Genomic DNA, 27,077 nt, shown 5'->3' with positions numbered 1-27,077 from the left:
GATTAGAAAAACAGACAGACAGCGGGTTAATTGCTCTGTCAGCCAAACAGTCTGCCGAACAAATCACTACACCCAGTAGCCGTTCGACGGAATATTGCATTTTCAGTAGATTTTTCATTTATTCTCGCAACAACTTTTCCATTTTATTTCATTTCTCTTACTTTGGGAATAGGTTGTTCGTCCATTTTTTTACTGGTTTCCATTCATAGTTTTCTGTGTCATAACTTTGTTATCTCGCCTGATTTCTAATTTGGCAAGTGATTTGTCATATTTTTGTGTAGTTCTTGAGAAAAACTAATTATTTAATACATTTTTTCCGTTGTGAATGAATTTTTTTTATCTTGAAATTTACTAAAATTACCTAAGCAAAGTGGAACCTTTGAATAGAGGAAAAATTACCTGCCTAGTTATGTTGGTTACATTGTACTTTGCTACGGAATGTAGGATAAGCTTAAATGCTGCAGTGTGCATTTGATGGCCAGTTGTAAAAAGGAGACAACATATTATTACATTAAAGTACTTGGCGAGAGATAATGGAAGGAAGTTCCCTTAACTTTGCCAAACATTAGAAAATGAATTGAATTGGAATTTAAGGAAACGTTAGGAAACTATCGAGCAGAGAGATATAGAGAGAATAAGTCATCACATCACTCCTCAAAAGTATTCATCATGTTGTAATGGCTAAAGATTCCATAGAAGTTATACCTTATACATGTTTAGGTTAGGTTTCAGTGGCAGTCTGCCACCAGACTCACTTAGACGTTTTAGTCCATTGTGATACAATAGGAAAAGGAAAGGAAGAGGCCTTCAAAAGGGTGAATTTTAAACTATTATCTTTTTGGCAACACTGGTTTAAACAGCTCACGCACGTTTTGTGTTTTGTTTCACTGCCAAACATCTTCGGTTTGATCTACAATTGAACCATGAATCGTCTTACAAACGAACAACGTTTGCACATTGTTGAATTTTATTATCAACTAGCTGAACCGGGCCCGCTCCGCTGCGCCTTCTTTTACATTATATGGAACAGAAATATCCTTTGAATATGTATTTTCGACAGTTAAAGAGCGAAAATAGTTTACGTATATCGCTTGACCAACAGTATATGAATATAAATGCCTTTATCTGAATCCTATATGATCTTTATTGGACTATGAATTCGCTCGGAGGGTTTAGGGTCACTAACGTTTGGGTCAACGCATGTAAGCCCGATATTGTCATGATGTCCGATTTGGGGGTGTTTTCGGGGGTGAAGTGGTCCCCTAGACACTTGGCCCTGAAAAAAATATCAGCATCCTCAAACACTTGGCCCCAAAATTTTTACTCTTTGGTGGGTGTTTTGGTAAAGAGGCGGTGCCCCAAATACATGGTCCCACATTTGGATATCAGATTCGTTTTCTAATCTCAAATACCTTGATTTGAGCCCCACATTGACGTGGTCGGTAAATATGCTCGATTTAGGAGTGTTTTGTCCTATATGATCTTTATTGGACTATGAATTCGCCCGGAGGGTTTAGGGTCACTAACGTTTGGGTCAACGCATGTAAGCCCGATAGTGTCATGATGTCCGATTTGGGGGTGTTTTCGGGGGTGAGGTGGTCCCCTACATACTTGGCGATACTTGGCCCTGAAAAAAATATCAGCATCCTCAAACACTTGGCCCCAAAATTTTTACTCTTTGGTGGGTGTTTTGGGAAAGGGGCAGTGCCCCAAATACATGGTCCCACATTTGGATATCAGATTCGTTTTCTAATCTCAAATACCTTGATTTGAGCTCCACATTGACGTGGTCGGTAAATATTATTCGATTTAGGGGTGTTTGGGGGAGTGGGGTGGTCCCCCAACAGTTATGCAGTTTGTCCCGAATTTTGATATCAGATTCGTGGTCTACTCCCAAATACCTTTCATTTGAGCCCCATAATTCCATAGTCGCACACATGACCGGTTTGGGGGTGTCTATGGGGCCACCACACCACAAAGACACTTTTTCCCGAATATTGATATCAGATTCCTGCTTTACTCCCAAAGACCTTACAATTGAGACCAAATTGCTATAGTCGTAAATTTGTCCTTTTTTGGGGGCGTTTTTGGGAAAGGGTCGGTTTACTCGCAAATACCTTTCTTAGGGGTTTTTTGGGGGTTGGGGTGTCTCTCAAACACAATTGAATATCAGATACGTTTTCTTATCCTAAATACCTTGCATTTGAGTCCCATATTGTCGTGATTGGTCTAAATATATATTTGGTAGGTTTTAGGGCAGGGCGGCCCCCTAGGTACCCCATCCGAAATTTGGATACCAAATTTTTGATTTTTAGGGTACTACAAGAGAGCGCACAAAATTTCGCAGAAACTCGCCATCACCGAGTTTCTGAAGATTAGGGTAAGGGGAAGAGTCCGCCCCTGATTTTTTTTTAATTTTCCTATAGCTCTTAAAAAATCACCCTTTAGTTCTTATCGTTGAACTAGCGTCGGGGTTTAAAACGACCAACGACTTGAAAATGTTCACATCCGCTAAACCAGACAAGTTCTCAATGAAGTGAACCTAAGTGGAACTCGTTCTGACTGCCAGTGCGGAACGCATACACATTAGATATTGATTAGTATGGCTGGAAAATGATCGATAATTGTAACATTCGATATTTCTTATAATAAATATCGATAGTATGGATACTATTATTCATTTCCCACCACCTATATCTCAAAAGCGAAAATTAGAAGTAAAAATCAGGAGATCGATTTATATAGAAGCAATGTCAATGCACAAACCGAATAAAACCAAATTTAATAAGTGCGTTGGAAGTCATAAGAACAATCATTGTACAAAATTTTATCCCAATCAGATAAAAATTGCGCCCTCTATAGGCGCAATGTATCTTATGGGATACATTCATATGTCGAATAGCATATTTTTGTTCAATTGTGTAAACAAAATACAGACAAAAAATAAAATATCGATAGTGCCATCGATATTTTGCCAGCTCTATACTATAAACGCTTCTTCCTCGATATCCTCACAGCTTCTACTTAAGTCGTTACTTAAAACCTTCAGACAGTGACCAGTTATGATGGACACCATGACTGAGACGTCTGTTCTAGCCAGAGTCAGCAAAGCGGTAGACCTAGATTAGGGCACATAAATTTGGAGTGCTTACAGCCCCCAATTTGTGACTGAACATCTATCATTCATTGGCCTTCGGGCATAGTCCTGACGACTTAGATTACATGTCGCTAGAGGCATACCCACAGATTCCAGTTTCCCTTGAATGTGTAAGATAGTTCCTAGTCTCGCAAGCTCGTCTGACATACAATAACCTGGGATGTCCTGTGTACCGGCACCCTGAACAGCGAAATTTTGAACTGTTCACCCATCTTGTTGAGGCAGTCGAGGGAGGTTTATGAATTCATAAATATATTCCCCAAAGATGCCTGGCTGTCTGAGAAGATATTTATGCCAATCATCGTTAAAGCGTTTGCAAGGATCTCCACTTGATACACTCTACAAGTGGTCGGGTAACCTTCTCGATATGACCAGTTCTAGTTTTCCAGAGTACACAACAAAGCCCACGTTTTCGTCTAGTTTGGATCCATCCGTATAGTTGTCAATGTAACTTTTATTACAAGGGATATTGTAGTTCTAATCTGCCCTTCAAAAAGCGGCTTAGGCAATGTGTAATCCACACTGCCTGGAACATTGGCCATTGCATCAAGGATAACACAGTGTCCGTAGACGCCGCATGATTAAAGAGAAAGCCCCACAGCCGTGGTCGCAAGTGTAGCATTAAATTCGGTGCATTAGAAGGTGTCGCCCTCAGTGAGGTTGTGATGCACAAACAAGCCTTCCTTTGGATCCGGCTGAGTATTGAACAGAAGGTGCACTTTTGAAGCGCCGTCCACCAGACTACAACACCATATGGCATTAAAGGTCTGACAACTGCAGTATATATCCAGTGCATGATGCGTGGTTTAACCCCCAACTTTTGTCAATGGCTTTCTTGCAGGAGTGTAGTCTTTCTAGCTACCGCTTTCAAAATGTTTAATTTGAATTTCCTATCCAACCAAACCCGGTAGCTTTTCACTGCATTTGATACCCTGTCGTCATGAATGTTGTCCTAAGCCTCGTTGATATGCCGGTTGATCTAGAGGTTCTATCTAGTAGGGCTGAATCCCTTGCTCTTGATCTTGTGGATGCCTATCCACAAGAAGGTATTGCTTAAGGTGGTATTACTCGATATGTATTCTCATTTTTTTATGTGGTAACTCTAAAAGTTGTGATACGTACGAAAAATTTAATATGAAAAATGAATTTTGGAATAAATATGAATTTTTTTTCGATTAAAGCGATCTCTTGTTTCATCGAACATAAAAGTAGAGACATGTCTATAAAGAATGTATAAAACATATGATAATATATGCCGATAAGAGCGCACTCTATTCGTATTTGAGGTAGACTTGAGGATTTTGATTCTGCTTTCTGCGGAGTCAAATGTGACATCAAGTATTTGGCATACTTGATGGTCGGAATCTTTACTCCATCGACTATCACATTCAGCTCATTACTCACCCCATACGGTGCAGCGAAATAAGCAGAATAATACATGAGGTAGAAGATTAATTTTTCTCAGATGGAATTTTCTTAACGAGAGTCGGGAGTCGTATTGTCTTTACATTGCTTACTGGTGAGAGAAAGCAGAGGGGTCTGAACGTGCTCTACTATAAGAGGTACTAGACGCCAGGTACGACTCGAAATCCATGCTGATGCTCTGCGAATGGAAATTTTTTAACTAGAGTCGGGAGGAGTTTTGTCTTCACATTGCCTACTGGTGAGAGAAAGGAGAGCGGTCTGAACGTGCTCTACTATAAGAGGTACTCGACTCCAGGTAGATTCAGTATCAATGTAGAAATTCCGTTGGCGCCTTTCATGACATGGCGACACGGATGACTTTCGTATCTTCGTCCACGGTAAATTGTGATGGTTGTCCATCGGTTGGAGCCCACGAATACAATAAATGGCTTTCCCCTTAGCCCCGTCACTCTTGGGATGCTCAATAAACTTACGGTTGAACATTTTTTACGCCGCTAAAAGTGACCGTGGTCGCTTCTTCCGGGGTTCGAGAGTGACTTAGACCACAGCTTGCCTAAACCGGTACCAAAGTTAATAGCTTCATATGTTCCAGCTACATATTCCGCTTATATTCTGGGGTTAGTGGGGTCCGTGCAACGAATCCCATCACGCTTGTCTGCGAGTACTGCTGCCTGCTACGGGAAATTAGGACGCACTTAAGGTATTCGAACAGCTGGTATAAAGTGAGCTGCTGCTGCGTTAATGTTGACTCACAATTTCTTCTCAGCAAGTAGGACATTTGAAGGAGGTCTCAGTTCATTTCAGCGGTGATTGTTGAACTCTTTAAAGCCGGAATTCTTCCTCGATAAACATCCGTCGCTCAGATGTTATGAAATCGAGTGGTCGGTCCATTGTCAATATTATGGGGACGGCTTGACAGGATTCCTCACTCAGGTGATCAGGGGTACAATGGAAATGTCGGGCGTGCTGATGCATCTCTCGTAATCCCGTAATCCTAGTAGGGACATCCCAATGCACTTTGGATTGCCGTAAATTGGACGAATGAAATTTAGGTAAAAACTATTTTTCCCTTCACATGATATCATATTTTGGAGGAAAATTGGCTTGTCGAAAATCAGAAATTTTTCATAGCTCAATAATTCGAATAAAAATTTTCTCAAAATTCTTGAAAGTGCGATTTCTGGATAGCATTATATCGAAAGATCGGGTTCTCTAACGCGAAAATTTCCCAATTGAGAAATTTGTAAACTTTAAAAACGATCGCGATTACTTAACCGAGGGCGCGAAGGGGAATTTGAGTCTATGAACGGTCAACCAAAGTAAATCTCTGTGTCAAGTAAAGGGTGATTTTTTTGAGGTTAGGATTTTCATGCATTAGTATTTGACAGATCACGTGGGATTTCAGACATGGTGTCAAAGAGAAAGATGCTCAGTATGCTTTGACATTTCATCATGAATAGACTTACTAACGAGCAACGCTTGCAAATCATTGAATTTTATTACCAAAATCAGTGTTCGGTTCGAAATGTGTTCATTCACCGTAACGTTGCGTCCAACAGCATCTTTGAAAAAATACGGTCCAATGATTCCACCAGCGTACAAACCACACCAAACAGTGCATTTTTCGGGATGCATGGGCAGTTCTTGAACGGCTTCTGGTTGCTCTTCACTCCAAATGCGGCAATTTTGCTTATTTACGTAGCCATTCAACCAGAAATGAGCCTCATCGCTGAACAAAATTTGTCAAAATTTGAACACATTTCGAACCGAACACTGATTTTGGTAATAAAATTCAATGATTTGCAAGCGTTGTTCGTTAGTAAGTCTATTCATGATGAAATGTCAAAGCATACTGAGCATCTTTCTCTTTGACACCATGTCTGAAATCCCACGTGATCTGTCAAATACTAATGCATGAAAATCCTAACCTCAAAAAAATCACCCTTTAAATTTATAAGCACCGATGGCCACTCCCTCCGATCAAATGTGTAAACTAAGAATGACTAAAAAATAATGTTCCGAACTTCATTTCGTCCACACAGTGGCTGTCCAATTCGTCAGATACCAGTTCGATAGAATTTTCTATTTGGATCATTTTAGAAACCAAGGTAAGGACTAACAAATAAGACAGTACGGATGGGCTGAAGAAATGGAATGGGCCAAAAAACCAGCAGCTTGTAACTCGCAATAGTTGAGGCAAAAGTTGGTTATATCGAGCAAGAGTAAATGAATTTTGAAATTTAAATCACTTCCACACATTTTTGTTATTTAAATCAATAAAAAAAATTTCACTCAAAAACATGCGGTAGTTTGAATTGGTAACACTTTGTGTCAGTCGGAAATCTTAGGAAAAAATAATGACCATGCCAGAATAATGATGATTATTACGCAAATGCAAAATCTCATCAAAAAGAGACCAACATATATAGCAAATATTTAAAAAAAAAACTTAAATATTATTATCTGCACTCACCTTAAGTAATGTCAAAATTTTCTGAGATAAATCATAATCGAAATTTGAATACTTTGAGCCGCTCATATCGTAGATAAACACTAGACCAGCCTTTTGTGTTTCTGTATCCTGTAAAGCGCAATCCAGTTGATACACAATTCCCTGCAGTGTCGTTGTGTGTGTGACGCACAAGGGACTGTGTTTGTTGGCGGTGAAGAGGGCTATGGCAGCACCACTGGAATCTCGGGCAGACTAAATGGTAAACAACACAGAAAAAGAAAACAAAAACAGGACATCAGACTCAATGAACCAGCAAGACATCGACAACAATACTAATAACAACAACAGCACTACAACCGCCATCATCATCATCATCATCATCATCACATTACATATGTATGTACGTACCAATATTGTGAATTTGCCCGTTTGCAACTCTGAACGTAATGGTTCAACATCCGGATCAATATTATAGAGCCCCTCCTTGAGACGTATCTGTTCATGTTGTTCATACAGTGACACAGCCCGGGGGACATCAAATTTGCGTGCATAAAGGAACTTGACAGCAGTTGTCTGTGAGATATTACGTCTAGGTGTGCATGTTGAGCCAATATTATTACAAAGTTCGATAAATTGTTTCACAGCCTGCAAAAAGAAAAACCAAAGGATATTAGTATTTAAAAGACACAAAGGAAGGATATTCTTTTGATTGAAAATATTAAAGCAAAAATTTAGGGATTTATTATGGATGACAACAGACGATATACAAAATATCGCTAACAGATATTAAAAACAAACAAAAAATAATAATAAATAAACATAGTTTATTTTTTTTTCTTTTACTTTTTATTATTGTATCTGAACCGAAAATCCTTCGGGCGATAAGAAGTTTCGACTCCTTTAAGTCGCCAGGCCCTGATGATGTATCACCGGTATTACAAGCTGTTGTTGTTAAACTGGCTCCTTGGCTAAGGGAGATATACTCTGCTTATATCAGCATGTCATATATATCTGTGGGATGGAGGTACACGAAGATCATTTTCATTCCGAAAGCAGGAAAACTTTACCACACGAAGGCGAAAGATGTTCGTCCTATTAGTTTGTAATCCTTTATGCTGAAGACTTTTGAGAGGTTGATAGTAACATATCTTAGGGCAAAGATCTCTGGAGATAAAGGCAAATCCACTAAAACAGCCCATCACGACCTGGTCGGTTACATAGAGGGTTCTCTCGTTGTCAAGGAATATGCAATGGTAGCATTTCTTGACATTGAAGATGCCTTCGATAAAGTAAAATCGACGTCAATCATGAAGGAGTTGGAGTTTCTAGGCATCACCTCTACCGTAAGAAAGTTTATTAATAACTTACTTACCAAAAGATGCATTACGGCAGGCTTGGGATCTGTGGATCTCAAAAGATGGGTCAGCTGAGGAACACCTCAAGGAGATGTACCGTCTCCTCTACTTTGGAATATAGCCATTAACAATATATTATTGTCTCTGGAAGAAAATGGGGTAAAAGTGGTGGCGTATGCCGATGACGTGGCATTTGCGGTTAGGGAAAAGTTTCCCAGCACTCTAAGAGAAATACTTCAGGAAGCTCTACATGCAAAAGCGAAGTGGGCTACCGAAAGTAGTTCTTTTCAGCAGGAAATACAAGTTTCCTACAGTGGCACCTGTCTCCTTGTGAGGAGAGAATGTTCCATTTACAGAAAGCGCAAAATATCTGGGTGTTGTGCTGGACATGAAATCTAACTTCAAATCCAAAATTTTGGAAAGAAGGGCAACTCTTTTCCTATACACCTACAAGAGAGACATTGGGGTTTAGTTGAGGGTTAAGACCGCGCGCCATGCACTGGGTATATACTGGAGTTGTCAGACCTATAATGCTATATGGTGTTATGGTCTGGTGAACGGCGCTTCAAAAGTCCACCTACTGCTCAATACTTAACGGGATCCAAGGGATGGCTTGCTTGTGCATCAATTTAATGCTACATCTAATGCCTCTGGACATTGTGGCTAGACAGATTGCTGCAACCTTTGCCGTGAGGCTAAGGGAGCTTTCTCTTTGGTCATGTGGCGGCTAAGGACACTGTGTTATCCTTTATACAATGTCCGATGTTCCAGGCAATGTGAATTACAACCTACCTGAGCCGCTTTCAATCGGTTCCTGATACAACCGAAGGGCAACGACTGACGGAAGATCACAAAGATGGGGCTTTGCGCATTCCAAAACTATGTGGCCTAATCTAGACTTGAAGAGGTATATCGCTTTGTTGTCACTGGCTATAACAGACGTCTCAGCCATTGTGTCCGTCATGACAGGTCACTGTCTAATCGGAAAATATGCTGACAGACTGAAGGTTGCCAGTAACGACTTTTGCAGAATCTGTGAGGATATCGAAGAAGAAGAGATTTTAGAGCACCTTCTGTATGTGTGTGTCCCGCATTGGCAGTCAGAAGGGGTTCCACTTTAGGTTCTCATTTCTTTGAGAACCTGTCTGATTTTGCGGATGTGAACATTCGCAAGTTGTTGGGCTTTTTAATGCGATCTGGATGGTTCAACGGTAGGAACTAGAAGGTATCTTCCTTCTTCTGTTCCTGTGGTATCAGATGGCAGTCTGCCACTTAAACTTAACCTAACCTAACTTTTATTAATAATTTACCACTAAAATCTTTCTATAAAAAAAATTTCCACCAAAATTTTTCCATAGAAAATTTTCATCCAAAATCTTTTTATAGATCCAAAATCTTTCTTTATAAAAAAATTTTGGTGAAAAATTTTCTATAGAAAAATTTCGGTGGAATATTTTCCATAGAAAAATTTCGGTGGAATATTTTCCATAGAGAAATTTCGGGGGAAAATTTTCTTTAGAAAAATTTCGGTGAAAAATTTTCTATAAAAAGATTTTGGTGGAAAATTTTCTATGGAAAAATTTTGGTGGAAATTTTTTTATAGAAAAATTTTAGTGGTAAATTGTTAATAAAAGTTGGGTTAGGTTAAGTTTAAGTGGCAGACTAATACCACAGGAACAGAAGAAGGAAGATGCCTTCTAGTTCCTACCATTGAACCATCCAGATCGTTTTAAAAAGCCCTATAGAAAATTTTCCACCGAATTTTTCAATAGAAAATTTTGCACACAAAATTTTTCTGTGATGAAAAATTTTTTTATAGAAAAATTTCGATACAAAATTTTCTATTGAAAAATTCGGTGGAAAATTTTCGATGGAAAAACTTCAGTTAAAATTTTTCTATAGAAATTTTTCCATCGAAAATTTTCCATAGAAAATTTTCCATAGAAAATTTTCCATAGAAAATTTTCCATCGAAATTTTTCTATAGAATATTTTCCACCGAAATTTTTTTATAGAAAATTTTCCACCGAAATTTTTTCTATAGAAAATTTTCCACCGAAATTTTTTCTATAGAAAATTTTCCACCGAAATTTTTTCTATAAAAAATTTTGCATCGAAGTTTTTCTATTTCCACCTAAATTTTTCTACAAAAATTTTTCCACCTAAATTTTTCTACAAAAATTTTTCCACCTAAATTTTTCTATAGAAAATTTTTACGGAAATTTTTCTATTGGAAATTTTCCGCCGACATTTTTCTATGGAAAAATTTCCACCGACATTTTTCTATAGGAAATGTTTTACCAAATTTTTCTATAGACATTTTTTTACAGAAATTTCTCTGTGGGAATTTTTCTATCAAAAAAGTGCAGCAAAAAAATTTCAAATACGAATTTCGCTGGAAAATTTTACTAAAATTTTTTTGCGAAAAGTTTGCTAGAAAATTTCGATTGTTTTTGTTTTTCTGTAGAAAGTTGTTTATAGAAAAATTTCTCCAAAAATTTTTCAACGACATTTTTATCAAAATGTTAGTAAAAAATTTATAGCAAAATGTTTCTTATAAATTTTTCAGTTAAATTTTCCATTAAAATTTTTTTGTAGTTAAATTTTCCATAAATTTTTTTTTCTATAGAAAATTTCCACCGACATTTTTCTATAGAAAATTTCCCACCGACATTTTTCCGTAGAAAAATTTCCACCGACATTTTTTTATAGAAAATTTTCTACCAACATTTTTCTATGGACATTTTTTCACAGAAATTTTTGGGGAAATTTGCTGGAAAATTTTTAACAAAAATTTTACTAAAAATTTTTCCGGGAACAATTTTAGCAAAATGTTCCTTAAAAATTTTTCAGCGAAAGTTTTATAAGAAATTTTCTGCTGAAATTGTGTGATAGAAAAATTACCAGCGAAATTTATCATTGGAAAATATTTTACCGAAAATTTTCCATAAAACAGGTCAAACAATTTTTCTGCATCATTGTTTTTTTATTATCATTTTCACTAGTTGGACTCTAAATTCCAATTTATTTTTTAGTGTTTCCATCAGGTTTAGCAATATCAAGTGCATCATAAACTTCATGGTTACTGAATAGTGCAGCAATGCTTGTTCTCTTGTGTGCATGAGTGTGTTAAAAAAACCGGAAAATCAATCACCTCTGCCGGCAATGGCCTTACACTTGAAAAAGGACAAGTAGTTTGTCTGGCAATAAATCGAATTTTGACTCCGATAAGAGCAAAAAATAAAGAATCAAACAAAACGAAAAGGCCAATGCAATTAGCCCAACCTGCAAGCAATTAAAAAAACAAATCAATCAAGTTGCTTACAGAGAATTGAGAATTGCTATCCGGTTCCACGTCTTGCTGTGAGCGCTTCCGGCCTTGATGAATAATTAGTACATCCCTCTCTCACATTCCCTCGGCCCCGCTCCAACTTTTCCAACAAAATAAATGAACTTATAAATTGCTATTGATGTGTATTGCAAAACACTTTATAGTAATTACTGGCCTTTATACATATTTAAATTACAACGAGATATGTATATTTCAAGAGAGTAAATAGCATTGAAAGAACTATGTGCACAGAATTGTACCATTGAGAAGAAGAAGGTACCAATTCAAAGATAAAAACAAATTGCACACGAGTAGAGTCAGTACATAAAAATGCAAACCTTCTCATTAACATTTCAATGAAGGAAAGCCAGAATCTTTCCACATACCAAAAAGTACGATTAAAGTTTTAGCTCAATGTTAAGGAGCCCACTATACTCTTTTTATAGAAAAGTTTTATGAGGCTGCAACTCAGTTCAACGAAGTTTTCTTTTGGATATTCTGGCCAGGAGCCCAGGCATACAGTTTTGTAGACAGATTATAAATACTCGAAATAACGTTACCTGTTAAATTTTAATACTACAAAAAAATTTACGAAAATTATTTTAATTACAAATTTCATTGAGAAAAAAAACTTTCTCAATTAAGAAATTTATTGATTCAATCTTCTTTTTATTTGAATCTGAAGTTTTTTTTCGCATTACGATCGTAGTTCAAATTTTTTCCATTTCAATTAAAAAATTAATTGATTCAATTATTTTTTAATTGAAACTTAAAAATTCATCAGCAAAAATTTTATCTTATTCAATGAAATAATTATTTCTTTCAATCATTTTTAAAAACATCGGATTTATTTTTTCTTTAAATATGATCTTTGAAAATATAAATAACTAGCCGAACCGGGCCCGCTCCGCTGCGCCTTCTATAACTCTCTAATATCTTTTTAGGGTGGGGACACTTCGCCCTGAATGCGGATATCGTATTCGTGCCATTGTAGCCTATGACGATGAACGCGTTCGAATCCTGGCGAGAACATCGGATAAAGCGGTGTTTATCTCCTCTTAATGTTGGCGACACTTGCGAGGTACAATGCCATGCATGGTCATTTAAAAAATTTTCCCCAAAGAGGTGTCGCACTGCATGATGCTGTTCGGGACTCGGCTATCATTGAGTTTGAACTTGAATCGGAAAGCTTTCATTGATGTGGGCGAATTTGCCCCTTCTCGATTCCTGTTGGTAATATTCTTCCTTAGGGTAATGTTCTCATTAGGGGAGGGATGGCACCTCAGACATTTCGACTCAAATATGGATGTCAAAAACGTGCTGGACTTCCAAATCTCTTTAATTTGAGCCCCTTATTGCCATAGCCGGTAAATATGAACCGTTTGGAGGGTGTTTTGCGGCTGGGTTGAAATTGAAAATAGAAAATTGAAAATAGATATCAAATTCGTTCTTTATTCCCAACGGATATGAAGTTCAGTTTAGGGGGTGCTTTAGGGAGTACACCAAAACCCTTGGCTTTTGAATTGGATATCAAATTCGTTTTCTACTCTCAAATACCTTTCATTGGAGTCCCATATTGTCATAATGGGTCAAATAACCCATTTGACATATCTTTAGGAGGAAAAGCGCCACCTAGACTTGAAAGCAAATTTTAATGTCATATTCGTAATTTACTCCCTAATACTTTGCCTTTGAGTCCCATATAGTCATGGTCGGCTAATATGCCCATTTGGGGGTGCTTGGGGTGGGCGACCTCAAATTACTTGGGCCTAATGTTTTACGCCATATTTGTAATCTACTGCCTAATACTTTTTATTTGAGTCCCATATTGACATGAACTTCGAAAATATCTGTTTAGAGAAGTTGTGTGGTTGGGGGGGCGCTGGGTACTTGAACTCCAGATTTGATTTCTTGAGCCCTTACAAGCCGCAATTTTTGTCCGATTTTGGTAAAATCTTGCATGCGATGTTCTGTTACGACTTCCAACAACTGTGCCAAGTACAGTCCAAATCGGTCTATAACCTGATATAGCTCCCATATAAACCGATCTCCCGAGTTGACTTCTTAAGTCCTTACAAGCCGCAATTTTTGTCTGATTTTGCTGAAACTTTGCATGTGGTATTCTGTTATGACTTCCAACAACTGTGCCATGTGCGGTCCGTATCGGTCTATAACCTGATATAGCTCCCACATAAACCGATCTCCCGTGACTTCTTGAGCCCCTACAAGCCGCAATTTTTGTCTGATTTGGCTGAAATTTTGCATGTAGTATTCCATTATGATTTTCCAACAACTATGTCAAGTACGGTCGGAATCGGTCTATAACCTGATATAGCTCCCACATAAACCGATCACCCGATTTGACTTCTTAAGCCACTGGAAGCCGCCATTTTTGTACGATTTGGCTGAAATTTTGCATGTGGTATTCCATTATGATTTCTAACAACTATGTCAAGTACGGTCGGAATCGGTCTATAACCTGATATAGCTCCCACATAAACCGATCACCCGATTTAACTTCTTAAGCCACTGGAAGCCGCCATTTTTGTACGATTTGGCTGAAATTTTGCATGTGGTATTCTGTTGTGACTTCCAACAGCTGTGTCAAGTGCGGTCCGAATCGGTCTATAACCTAATATAGCTCCCATATAAACAGAACTCCCGATTTGACTTCTTGAGCCCTTACAAGCCTCAATTTTTGTCTGATTTGCCTGAAATTTTGCTTGTGATGTTCTGTTATAACTTCCAACAACTGTGTCAAGTAAGGTCCGAATCAGTCTATAACCTGATATAGCTCCCATATAAACCGATCTCCCGATTTGACTCCTTGAGCCCTTGCAAGTCGCAAATTTTGTCCGATTTTGCTGAAACTTTGCATGCGGTGTTCTGTTATGACTTCCAGCAACTGTGTCAAGTACGGTCCTAATCGGTCTGTAACCTGATATAGCTTCCATATATAGACAGACCTCCCGATTTGACTTTCTGAGCCCTTACAAGCCGCAATTTTTGTCGGATTTGCTTGTGATGGTCTGTTATCGGTCTATAACCTGATATAGGTCCAAGATAAACCGATCTCCCGATTCAATTTCTTGAGCCAATGGAGGCCACAATTTCTGTTTTGCTGCTTTGCAGGAGTTCCGTTTGTAGAATAAAATTATGCTCTTCAACTAAATTAATTTTGTATATATTTTAAGCAGAATCCATGGTGGTGGTTCACAAGATTCGGCCCGGTCGAACTAAGCACGTTTTACTTGTTTTAATTGAGCCAATTAAAAAATTCGTTGAAAATTTCAATAATTGTTTTATTTGGATCAATTAAAAAATTAATTGGAAGTTCCAAAAATGTTGAATATTTGTGTTATTATCAATTTCGTGTTTAAAGCAGTTTCAATTACAAAATTAATTGGATCAATTAAAATCGTGATTGAAACCAATTTTAATTTTTTCTATGCAGTATTGCATTCTATTGACTTAAGCCATTACACCTCTCAACAATACACACTACGTTTTGCTCTGATTGCAATCCAAGTAGGTGCATTAATGTATTTCCTGTGTCTGTACTCCTCGCTGGCTGCCTTTGCCTTGGCAGGGGAAGATCCTTTTTGGCAGGCGGCGAGGAAAACACACTTGAGAACACTCAATTAAATTACATATTGATGAATGCAATGTAATATCCGCAACATGACATAAACACGTACCAAGTTCTCATCTCCATCATCCAACTCAGAATTGTTACAGAACTGTTTGGTCTCCATGCTGTTGGCATGGCGACATACACTGGGACACTTGTAGTCTAATGGCAGTAATGTCAACTAAAGGCGAATAAGCATTCAGCAACACTTGAGACCCATCCAGCATATAGGCAAATGATGAAGTGACATCAATTGGATAGGATCGACCAGTCTTGGGAGGAAGCTTTAACTGTCAATTTATTTTGTAATTGTCTGACACAATCAGAGTCGACGTACAGAGGCGCTGTGTAACTCTGGTGTTCAATTTTAATTGAATAAATGTTTTGTTTTCTTATTTCATTAAGCAAAATATTGACTCACTGCATTGGTCACACATCAGATGGGGATGTTATTTTTTCTTTATTCACATGATTCCGTAAGAGTAGAAACTGCGAGAATATATTTTGTAGATATGAATATGTAAAAATATCTCTTTGAAGTAAGAGTGTCCCGAAAGAAATTTTAGTAAATTGTGGCTTAACTTTTGCCACATTAATAACCTTTGTATTCAAAAGAGGGGGAAATTTACCGGTTTTCGGCTGGGCTGATAATTTTCTACTCCTTTCGTTTCTGTATATTCGTTAAGGGTGCAGAATGAATGTGTGGATGTCGACGGGCAATATACTGTTGCAAGGGGTGTCACTGCTTCGAACTTCACTGCTTCAAAAGGGCGAATTCTGATATTGACCGTAACTAGAGAGGGATCTCTTCCAAATTTCGTAAATTTTGGGTAAGAAATGCGTTTTTTTTTGTTGAATGCATTCAATAGGAACACTGGGCTATGTTGCAGCTGCATAAAAATATGGTAGATCAGGTCCATACTCAGATGTTGAGGGGTCCAAGCAACTTACTGGAGATCGCTTTAACCAAACTTGGCACGGCTGTTGATTGAAATCGGGGCAAAAATACGACTTTATGAAATCGAGATTTCTTATTGGGAGATGGGTATTAAAGGTGCTATATTAAGATATAGCCCATCTTTGAATTTTAGGTTGTAGAGCGATTTCAACAAACAGATGGACAGACTGGATGCGGACGATTGTACGATCATGGCATCAGGCCCCCCACCCATTGTTGACATCTGCGATAGGTTGAACGTCTACCTCAATGAACTTGCCTCATATATTTCGCTGCAAGAAATCTAACGATATCTGCCACCAAATCTTTAGCCATATTGTTCACTACAAATTCGCGTGGGGTGAATGTCGAGCTGACTGTGATGGTCGATGGAGAAATGATACAAAATACTTGGCGTCACATTCTCCCCACATGCCACAGCAATGTGCAATAAAGTCAAAAGTAGAAACAAGATCCTCAACTCACTAGTCGGCAGCACTTCAGGTGCAGACAAAGAAACCTTGTTGATCACGTACAAAGCAATTGCAGGTCTGTGGTAAGTTATGCAGCGCCAGTTTGGCCTCGTCAACTTTGTGACACACAGTGGAATAATATTCAGATTTGTCAGATTGCCGCCCTCCGAACTGGGACGGGCTTTCTCCTCAGTTCTCATGTGGACCACCTCCACCAGGAGACAAAGATCCTACCAGTGCGAAGACATAACTCCATGCTGTCTAAGCAATACCTTTTGGGCTGTTATCTCAGAAACCATCCAAATCACCATCTTGTGGATAGGTATATACCGCCCAGAAGCCTTAAGGTAGATCTACATGATCTAGAGCGTGATGTTCAGTGCTACAAGATACAACCTCTAGATCAAGCGGCATATCAAGCGGGCCTAGACAACATTCATGCAGACACGGTAGCAGATGCGGTAAATAGCTCCCGGGTGAACATAGACCTTGCAAAACGACCGCCTGCCATTGCACCTGAAGAAATTGACCTCTCCCGACAAACCAGAGTAGTTCTGGCTCAATTACGTTCCGGCAGATGCAGTCGCCTCAACTCCTACAGATCAAGCATTGATGCCGACGTGCAAGATGTATGTCCCGATTGTGTCCAGGGATCACATGATTCACGTCACCTATTTAACAGCCTAGCCAGACCCTCTCGACTTAGACCCAGATCCCTCTGGATGCAACCCATCTTAGTCGTAGAGTTCCTTGATCTTGACACCCAACAAATTCAAGCAGACGAAAGATAGATCACAACAAACTGCTACAACAACAACGGACGAGTATGCCTACATCGACTATATAACGACGATCTAGTACTTTGTAGCGTTGAAAATGTGTTGCAAATGGAATGGCAAAATGGCGAACTCTTCGGTGTTGGGTATAAAAACATATAAAGCATTTTAGGCTAGTAGAACGTTTGGTAGGTTTTGAACAGATTTGGTTGAATTTTTCTTAAATTTTGGTAGGAAATACTTTTCTTGATTGGCAATACTGATAAGAATCCCTTCTGCATTCTACATAGGCGGAGATTATATTTCTTGAGCCTCTAGAGGGCGAAATTCTTATCTTGTTTGTTTTGAATATCAGAATTGTGGTAAGGTTGGTTAGGTCCAAATCAGTGTATTACCTGATATAGCTCTCATATAAACCGTTCCTCGTTTTGGCTTCTTGAGCTTCCTCCGATTTGGCTGAAATTACTTTTCGATTTGGCTGAAATTTTGCCAGCAGAGTTTTGTGTCGACTACTAAAATACACGCTCACGCTGAACAAAACCGGTTCAAAACTTGATGTACCTTTGACTTCTTGAGCATCTGGAGAAAGTTTTTCTATCTGATTTGGGAGAAATTTTGGATTCGGCATTTTTTCCATAACTTGAAAGAACGCTAATATAATTGGAAAAGTCATTCAAAGAACTTATACCATGCGATCGATGGTGGAAAATATACAAGATTCGGCCAGGCTGAATTCTGATACTGACTGTAACTATTGCGAGATTCTGGTATTTACCGTAAGTAGAGAGAAATTTTGCCAGCAGAGTTTTGTATCGACTAATAAAATACACGCTCACGCTGATCAAAATCGTTTCTAAACTTGATGTACCTTTTGACTCCTTGAGAATCTAGAGAAAGTTTTTACTATCTGATTTGGCTAAAATTTCGAATTAAGCATTTTTGAACTTGAAAGAACTTCAATATATTTGGAAAAGTCAATTAATCCATGGTGGAAGGTATATAAGATTCAGCGAACTCAATCAATGTTCCAGTTATTCACGATATATTTTTAAATCTTTAGCCATTTGATCGCTATAACGGCAGGGATATCGTTGAATCCAAGCCCTTAGTAGCCAAAACTTTTCGGGTGTAGCCATTTTTTTGTTTTTTGGAACATCGACATTGCGTTTGGCAATGCTAGTAATATCATTATAACGATTTATGTTGCGACATGTAAAACATTTTGTTAATTTTGAGGTGTTTGTGTTCGCCAACAACAGCCGGTTGTGGTATTTCAGCCAAATATAACATCAGCAACATCATTATAACGATTTATACTGCGATATGTAAAACATTTTGTTCACTTTGAGATGTTTGAGTTCGCCAACAATAGTCGGTTGTGATATTCCAGCCACATCTAACGCAATCACACTTCTGCGCTTGAACACCATCGCGAACAACTTTCTTTTTAAATAAACTCGGAAGAAAATGCTTTTTGTGGCTTGTAATCAGGCGACCAAACTTCTCTACAAAATGGTGTCGCTGCTGCAAGTCGTTGAGACTCGGCAATAAAATTTAGATCCCTTATCATTGAGCTTGAGGAGAAGCATCCCCGCTACTCCTTAATGAAATACATTCATATTGGTACAAAATCATCACCAAATCACTTACTGGCACCAAATTTAGTTTTTTTACAACACATTCCTATTAGTGTTCACTTCAGTGCAACCTAATATACTTAGCTATACGACTCATAGCAATGTCCATTTGTTTATAATGTCGTAAATAAAAAATAATTATTTTAATCGGTTTATGTGTATACACGACATTTCACAGTCAATTATTTGATTACAAGGTTTTAGGATATCAAAGATGATATCGCTGCGAGCAGGCATTATTAGCTGGTAATAATTGACATGCTACATTTAATTATGGAAAATTTATGGCCATGTTCATCAATAATCCAAATATAGAAATCAAGCTACGGCAGCTGTTGTATATCATATTTATTTTTTTTTTAATTGCACAATTCATTGTGATATAATTAAAATGTTATTAAATGTATCATTGCACATATAGTCAATGGAAATGTTCGTTATACGGGAAAGATTTTTGTAACCAACTCCGTACTCATTTACTATAAGAAGTTTGTTCATTGATGATGTTTTTATAACCACCACCATAGCATGGGAAGCATACTAATATAGCCATTCCGTTTGTAACATCTTGAAAAATTGGTCTGCGACATACATACAGCGGTCAAAAAAAGTATTCATCATTCAATGTTTTTTTTTTAATAAGTCTACAAAAGACAATTGGAATAAAAACATATTAAACTAATGATGCAGTAGTGCTTGTGTGATATATATGTACACAATTTCATTGTTTTTAAAGAAAAAAATAGTATTTATTGGAACAAAAAGGGCCATTTTACAGCTGAACACAAAAAATTAAACAAAAAAAGTATTCATCATTGCAAAAAAACAAAAAAATAAATAACATAATTTAAAAAAATTAATACTTTGTTATTCGACCACCGCGTCTTATAACTTCTTTTAAACGGTTTGACATCGATTGGACTAATTTAGCGGTTATATTTTGGTCTATATTAGTCCATTCCTCCATTATCACCTGTTGCATTTGACTCTTGCTCGAAAAATTGCGCGTTCTCAATTTGCGTTCGAGATGTTCCCAAAGATGTTCAATTGGGTTCAAGTCGGGACTTTGAGGAGGAGTTTTAATGACTTTGGGGCAGTTATACAGCATCCACATCTTGGTATTTAAAGCAGAATGTTTGGGGTCATTATCTTGATAATATTGAAAGTTATTACCAAGCCCAAGTTTTACAGCACTATCTTTTAAATTCCTCTTTAAAATGTCAATGTAATACTTATGATCCATTACTCCATTAATAATTTCAAGATTTCCCGCTCCTGAAGCCGCCATACACCCCCAAACCATTAAACCACCTCCACCATGTTTTACAGTAGCAACTGTGTTTCGTTCTTCAAGCTCTGTATTTGGTTTTCTGTACACTATGACCTTTCCATCGCACCCAAAAAGATTAAACTTGCTCTCGTCTGCAAAAATGACTGTTTTCCAAAATGATTCGGGCTGTTTTACATACATTTTTGCGAAGTTTAGCCTTTTCACTCGGTTTATTTTATTTATAAAGGGCTTCTTACGTGCAGTTCTTCCTCTGTAACTATGCCTTTTGAGTGTATTTCGAATTGTTTGTGTAGTAACTTCCTTCCCTAAATATTCCATAGTGTTTTTACGAAGAATGGTCGCATTTGTCTTCGGAGTTTTCTGAACTTGCCGCACTAGCCAACGCACATCTCCAACTGAAAGTGCTTTTGGTCGACCAGATCTTGGTTTATTGTCAACAGTTTTCGTTTCTGTCCACTTTCTGATGATGGATTGTATAGTAGATCGTGGTCTATTTAATATTTCACTGATAGTTTTTTGAGTTAAACCATTCCTGTGGTGTTTTATTATCAAAACTTTTACCTCATCAGAAACCTCGTTTTGCTTACGACCCATTTTGACAAAAACTATATTTTCAATGAAATTAAATATTTGCTGTCAAGGGCAAAGCCTCCTTTACTAAATAAAACAGAAAAGGGGGATTCCCAAATAATATTTGAATTTGACTTTGATGATAGCACATCAATGATGAATACTTTTTTTGTTCTGTTTTTGGTGTTATTATATAAAATTGCATTTTTTGCGCTAATTAAATTTATTTTTTGAATTTATTTTAAAACATATTACGAAAAATAAACTATTGCATAAAACTGCATTATTTGTTTACTTTAAATTTTCTTCAATTACCCAAAATAAGTGAATTTATTATCAATTTTGCTAATGATGAATACTTTTTTTGACCGCTGTATGTATATCTAAGATCGTCTTGACATTCCTAGTTGACCTAACCATGTCCGTCCGTTCCTCCGTCTGTCGAAATCACAATAGCGGTCAAAAGAAAAAAACATCCACTTAAAATTTTCCCTCTGGCGTTTGCTCTCTGTGCACCTGATTTTTGTTTCTTTCGATTTCGAAAATATTATTTCGATCTTAAATACCTTCCCCCACTATAAGAAACAGATGTGTTCTTAAACATTTGTTCAGTAACATCTGATTCTTCACATCTGAAATAACTTATTCCTATGGTTTCTCCATGGTTTTCTAATTGTTCCCCCTTAGGTAATTTTTGTTAAAAAATATATCTACTGTTTCCAATATAGGGAATTTCCCTTTCTGTCAATTTCCAAACTTCGATAACAATTGCATTGAAAAGTTGTATTATTATAGGTCAATATTGATTTTCGAAATTGCATTTTAGCTGCGATAAGTAGCGACACGTGTAAACACGCAAACTTCCATTAAAATGTGTTTTATGAGTAGGCTTTATATCATTCTTGGAATTTTATTAATTCGTTTCTAGTGAAAAGAATTTTAAATTCTCAGTAAAAATCATTATGGGTTTCGTTTTAGTTGTTATTCCAGCAATTAGCCTAATTTTCCAAACAGAAAACAAAAGAAACAACAGAACAATCATTACGCTTAACAACAATACATCATTAAAGCGACGTAGTAAATGAAAACTATTGTAAACATTCATGCAAAAAATTATAGCACAAACAAGTAAAATAGCCTTTAGTTCGGCCGTTCCGAATATTATATACCCTGCGACATGAATAGCAAGTGACAAGTTCGTTATATGAATATTCAACTATATTAGAGCCATATCATGTTATGGACCGTAGTAGAAGAAGTCATAAGTAAGTGCGTACAAAGTTCAGCCGGGTCGAATCCTATATACCATGGATAGCATTTATCGAGTTCTTTGCGCGGTATCTCTTTTTAGACAAACAGAGAATAATGAATAAGAACCGTTATGCTATTGGAGCTATATCAAGTTGTAGTCCGATTCGGACCATAAATGAATTGAATGCTAAACATTGTAAAAGTCATTGTGTAATATTTCGAAGAAAGAAGGAAAGAATTGCACCTTGTAGTGGCTCAAGAAGCAAAATCGGAAGATCGGTTTATATGGGAGCTGTACTAATCGATAGAGACCATATTTCAAATGTATGTTGAAGGTCATGGGAGAAGCCGGTGTACAAAATTTGTGCCAAATCGGATTAGTAGATTTGGCTTCTCCCATGACCTTCAACATTGCGCTCTCTTGAGACTACAAAAGTCAAGATCCCAGATCGGTTTATATGACAGCTACTATATCAGGTTATGTACCGATTTGCGCCAAACTTAGCACAGTTGTTGGAAGTCGTACTAAAACACCTCATGCAATTTCACATGTATGTTGAAGGTCATGGTAGAAGCCGTTGTACAAAATTTCAGCCAAATCGGATGAAAATTGCGCCCTCTAGCGGCTCAGGAAGTCAAGATCCATGATCGGTTTATATGACAGCTATACCAGATTATTAACCGATTCGAATCATACTTAGCACAGTGGTAAGAAGTGACACCAAAACAACACGGGCAAAATAACAGCCAAATCGGATAAGAATGAAGAATCTTAGTGAGATGTCGGGCGGCACCGGCTCTTGCACAAATACTGAGTACCTATGATGCTCGATATGACAAGGCGAGTTATTGGTTCCTTAAATAACCAATGGCCACCCTGTACCCGCGGCGATCGGTCCTTTGGACCGGAACGAGCTTCCTAACCTACAGGAGCTTGACGAGATCACCATCTTCACATGAAAATGTGGCTACAACAACAACAACAACTTATTAAATCGAACATTTTAAACTTCTTAATGAATCCATAAAAAATGTTTTAACTTCTAAACAACAATTGAGACATTTGTTTTGTACAGTCAGAAAAACTGGTCTGCTGATTTTAGCAAACTCTGTCGGCTGATACTTCAAAATTAAACTTTTCAATAAATCCATTAAACAATTTTTAACTTCTAAACAACAATTGAGGGATTTGCTATATATTAATAAAAAAAATGCCAATTTTAGGCGTAAATTTTTTGTTCAAATCTATTATATAAAAATGAAACTGAGGCGCTTTCTTTGCTTTTTAGTTTCTTTGTCTGTTCTGTATAGACTCAAAAACTGCAAACCCGGCCCCAAAAACACCATCCTACAGGCAGGACACTATGACCGCTTTGGGCAGTATGGGTATCAAATGAAAGATGTTCGAAAAATGAGTACACATCTGTTATAAGAATTTGGTACAAGGTGTCTACGAGGCATCTATAACCCCAAAAACCTCCAAAACAAGCATGAATGTCCAACGTCGCAAATTGGATATAAAATTAAAGGCCTTTGGGAGTTGACTACATTTGGGACAGAGTCGGGGACCGGCCTACCCACCTTATACACTTCAATAGACGCATATTTCGATCGGAATAATATGGAAATTAAACAAAAGTTCTGTGAGAGTAGAGCTCGAGTCTAGGTCACGTCCTACCGTTCAGCCGGATATGTAGATCTCGACATTAAAGGACTCAAATAAATTGTCTTTTGGGTCTTAGCGTCGGGAGGACCGACCCTCTCCTTCCAATAAAAATAACAACAAAGTGTCATGTAAGACGACCGAGAATATATTGTATTCAAATGAAAGGACGTGTCAGACTACAATCGCCCTCCCCCCATCCTACCCCAAAAAAAGGAATTAAAAATAATAAATGAAAGCCGATCAGGATAGAATAGGACAGCAATAAAAGGTATTTGATAAGAGAGTACACTTTTTACCCTCAAATTAAGATAGACACAGGAGGACCTGCGGATCTTTAAAAATGTGGTAGCTTTGATATTCTTATAATTGCAGATAACCAATACAAAAAAAAATTATTAGTGTGAATCTGAACGAGTCCTAAATCCCTGAATATCTTGATGGCCACCTTCAAAATGCTTGACATTATGGGGCTCAAACTAAATACTCCTCTAGCACGATGCTGATATTATTTCAGAGTCCGCCCCCTAAACTCCCTTCAATCCGGCCATGTTTGCCTACTATGGCAATAAGGGGATCAAATAAAAGGTATTCGATAGTAAACAAGTAAAAGCGTGCTAAGTTCGGCCGGGCCGAATCTTATATACCCTCCACCATTGATCGCATTTGTAGTGTTCTTTTCCCGGCATCTCTTCTAAGGCAAAAAAGGATATAAGAAAAGAGTTGCTCTGCTATTAGAGCGATATCAAGATATGGTCCGGTTCGGACCACAATTACATTATATGTTGGAGACCTGTGTAAAATTTCAGCCAATTCGTATAAAAAATTGCGCCCATTGGGGGCTCGCGAATTAAAATAAAGAGATCGATTTATATGGGAGCTGTATCGGGCTGTAGACCGATTCAGACCATAATAAACACGTATGTTGATGGTCATGAGAGGATCCATCGTACAAAATTTCAGGCAAATCGGATAATAATTGCGACCTCTAGAGGCTCAAGAAGTCAAGATCCCAGATCGGTTTATATGGCAGCTATATCGGGTTATGATCCGATTTGAAACCTATTTGACCCAGTTGTTGAAAGTAAGAATAAAATACGTCATGCAAAATTTCAGCCAAATCGGATAGGAATTGCGCCCTCTAGAGGCTGAAGAATTCAAGACCCAAGATCGGTTTATATGACAGCTATATCAGGTTATTCACCGATTTGAACCATACTTGGCACATTTGTTGGATATAATAACAAAACACGTCGTGCAAAATTTCAATCAAATCGGATAAGAATTGCGCCCTCTAGAGGCTCAAGAAGTCAAGACCCAAGTTCGGTTTATATGGCAACTATATCAGGTTATGGACCGATTTGAACCATACTTGGCACAGTTGTTGGATATAATAACAAAACACGTCGTGCAAAATTTTATTCTAATCGGATAAGAATTGGACTCGGCTATAAAAAGGAGGCCCCTTATCATTGAGCTTAAAACTTGAATCGGACTGCACTCATTGGCATGTGAGAAGTGTGTCCCTGTTCCTTAGTGGAATGTTCATGGGCGAAATTTGTATTTGTTTGTATTTGTATATTCCAACCCATAGACGAATCGAGCAGGATTATATAGTAGCTCCAACAAATTTCGATTTTGCACAAATAGAGAATTTTGGACCGAATTTAGCTAAATTTAGATGGAATTTATAATAGGAAGACTTCCAACAATACATAAAACTCCCAACAATATATAAAACTCCTGTTTTCTATATTGTTGGAAAGGTATGAAAATGTCCTTTAAAATAAACCTTACAGCGTAAATAACTCGATCTGCTTTGGAAAATTCAACATTTTTGAAAAACGGTCTTTAACAATGAATGAATGAATGATCAGTTATTTATATGGTTAAAGGTTATTTATAAGGAAGGTAGGGATTGAGAATACCATTACATGGCTGAATCAATTTGATGATAAGCTAACATATAAATCGGTCTCCAGATTAAACATCCCTTACTAACGTACCCCGTTTTTTTGTATTTTTTTTTTTCTGAAACCCACATTTTTGTTCCAATTTGTCTAAAATTTGGCTACCAATATTTGTTCGGTATGGCAAAAGTATATTAAAACCCATAGACGAATCGAACAGTATTTTATAGTAGCTCACACAAATTTAGATTTTTCACAAATATACAACATTCCCCATTTGGGGAATGTTCTCCCCTATTGGGAGAAGAGAAAATTTCCAGTTTTTAAAGCTATAAGCACTCATTTAATGATATCTAAATTAAAAACCTTAGAAAGATATTAAAATGTCCTTTCCGATTTTGGGAAAACCCCGGTTTATTGATCACCCTATTGGGAGAAGAGAAAAATTCCAGTTGTTAAAGCTACAAGCACTCATTTAATGATATCGAAATTAAAAACGTTTCAGCTCCATTTTTAAATGATGAGCAGCTTAAGCAAGTAGGAGTGCAGGCAACAAACCGGCACAATACAAACTTCGATAATAGGTAAAGCCCCGGATTTTATCACCACAGCCATCCTACATTGTTGGCTGTGTTGGTGGTTAGAGGCACAAGTCATCACCCAACGAGTGTGGTAGATAAATAAAATGAAGCTCACACAGCAAATCACGTTATAAATTTAGTAATTCGCATATATTTAAAAGTAATTAACACTAAATATAAATAAAAATGACAGCAGTCTTTAGAAGAGAGAGAAAGATGTGTTCTTTTTGTTCGATGGTAGCAACACAGCTTCCCATTGGCAGTAGTACGTGAACGCATGCATGCAATTAAGGAAACGAGTTGAAATCCAATATCGCCAAGAAGATAGAGCAAACGACAACAACCAAGAGAAAATGAGACGTTAAACTTTATAAATTTATGACTGGCAGGGAGTTGTCTGAAGCTAAAGCCCCCACCACATGACAAATATTTGTCGTTTCTCAAATAATTTGCATTACGAGTTTTGCGCTTAAAGCATTCCTCTCTGTTTAATAAATTCATCATTTGAAATGTGTGCTACTTATTTTGGCTGTGAATCATCCCTTGTGGACAGTTAAAATGCTTATGCGTAAATATTTAGAGGCCATGACAATAAACTACGCGTAAACTGTAAAACATTGATTTTCAGTTTTTATTTG

At 37.4% G+C, this 27,077-nt stretch overlaps 1 protein-coding gene across 5 annotated transcripts in view; it reads right to left on the bottom strand.

Annotated features, from left to right (window-relative positions):
* Positions 1 to 27,077, bottom strand: part of LOC106090166 (tyrosine-protein phosphatase non-receptor type 9) — a 365,847-nt gene that overhangs the window by 146,897 nt on the left and 191,873 nt on the right. For all 5 annotated transcript variants that reach the window (XM_059368239.1, XM_059368242.1, XM_059368240.1 and 2 more), the window contains 2 exons: positions 7,443 to 7,679; positions 7,056 to 7,286 (listed from right to left, as the gene is read on the bottom strand). In XM_059368239.1, coding sequence (XP_059224222.1) covers positions 7,056 to 7,286; positions 7,443 to 7,679 — 468 coding nt within the window. The remainder of the gene's footprint in view (positions 1 to 7,055; positions 7,287 to 7,442; positions 7,680 to 27,077) is intronic.

Source organism: Stomoxys calcitrans, chromosome 4 (assembly GCF_963082655.1).
Source record: "Stomoxys calcitrans chromosome 4, idStoCalc2.1, whole genome shotgun sequence".
NCBI lineage: Eukaryota > Metazoa > Arthropoda > Insecta > Diptera > Muscidae > Stomoxys > Stomoxys calcitrans.
The sequence above is the reverse complement of the archived record's forward strand: the minus strand, read 5'-3'. Positions and strand labels throughout refer to the sequence as shown.